The 474-nt window shown below is 36.1% G+C and overlaps 2 protein-coding genes across 2 annotated transcripts in view; both read left to right on the top strand.

Moving 5' to 3' along the window:
* The window catches only part of LOC107628971 (probable hydroxyacylglutathione hydrolase 2, chloroplastic), a 3,673-nt gene continuing 3,205 nt past the window's right edge, over positions 7 to 474 (top strand). The window contains exon 1 of the mRNA XM_016331623.1: positions 7 to 202. Within this exon, the coding sequence (XP_016187109.1) occupies positions 152 to 202 (51 nt within the window). The 5' untranslated portion in view covers positions 7 to 151. The remainder of the gene's footprint in view (positions 203 to 474) is intronic.
* LOC107628974 (flowering time control protein FPA) overlaps positions 29 to 474 on the top strand; it is a 25,438-nt gene continuing 24,992 nt past the window's right edge. Inside the window, exon 1 of the mRNA XM_016331626.2 lies at positions 29 to 81. The gene's annotated coding sequence lies outside the window, so the exon portion shown is untranslated. The remainder of the gene's footprint in view (positions 82 to 474) is intronic.

Here is a 474-nt window from a genome sequence, read left to right as displayed (position 1 = left end):
ACTAAAAGAGTGTGCCAACATTACAACATTAACACATAACATAACTGCTTCTCTCTCTCTCTCTCTCTCTCTCTCTCTCTCTTTTCGTTCATTTATTCATTTCAATTCCAAATTTCCAATTCAATTCAATCACAATTTCAGATGCAGTGAGATGCTCTCTAAGCCTTCCTCTGCAATGCCCACCTTCCCTTCTTCCTCTGAGGTTTGTCAATTCTCCTCCCTTCTTTTTTCTTTCTCTCTCTTCATTTCACAAAATTTGGAGAATTCTAAGACTAAAGTTTCATTTTTTGGAAGAAAAAGAACTCTGGGTTGTGCTGAATTGTATGGACGAACAAGAGAATATGAACACCTAAAACAGTTCTTCCTTTTTGTTTGTCACTAGAAGGGGGGAAAAAACTTTTGTCTCTCCTTGTTATTTTTGTGGTACCACATTTGATGGGTTATGAAGTTTTTTTTTTTTTGGTCTTAGATTGG

Source organism: Arachis ipaensis, chromosome B03 (genome assembly GCF_000816755.2).
Source record: "Arachis ipaensis cultivar K30076 chromosome B03, Araip1.1, whole genome shotgun sequence".
Lineage (NCBI taxonomy): Eukaryota > Viridiplantae > Streptophyta > Magnoliopsida > Fabales > Fabaceae > Arachis > Arachis ipaensis.
The sequence above is the reverse complement of the archived record's forward strand: the minus strand, read 5'-3'. Positions and strand labels throughout refer to the sequence as shown.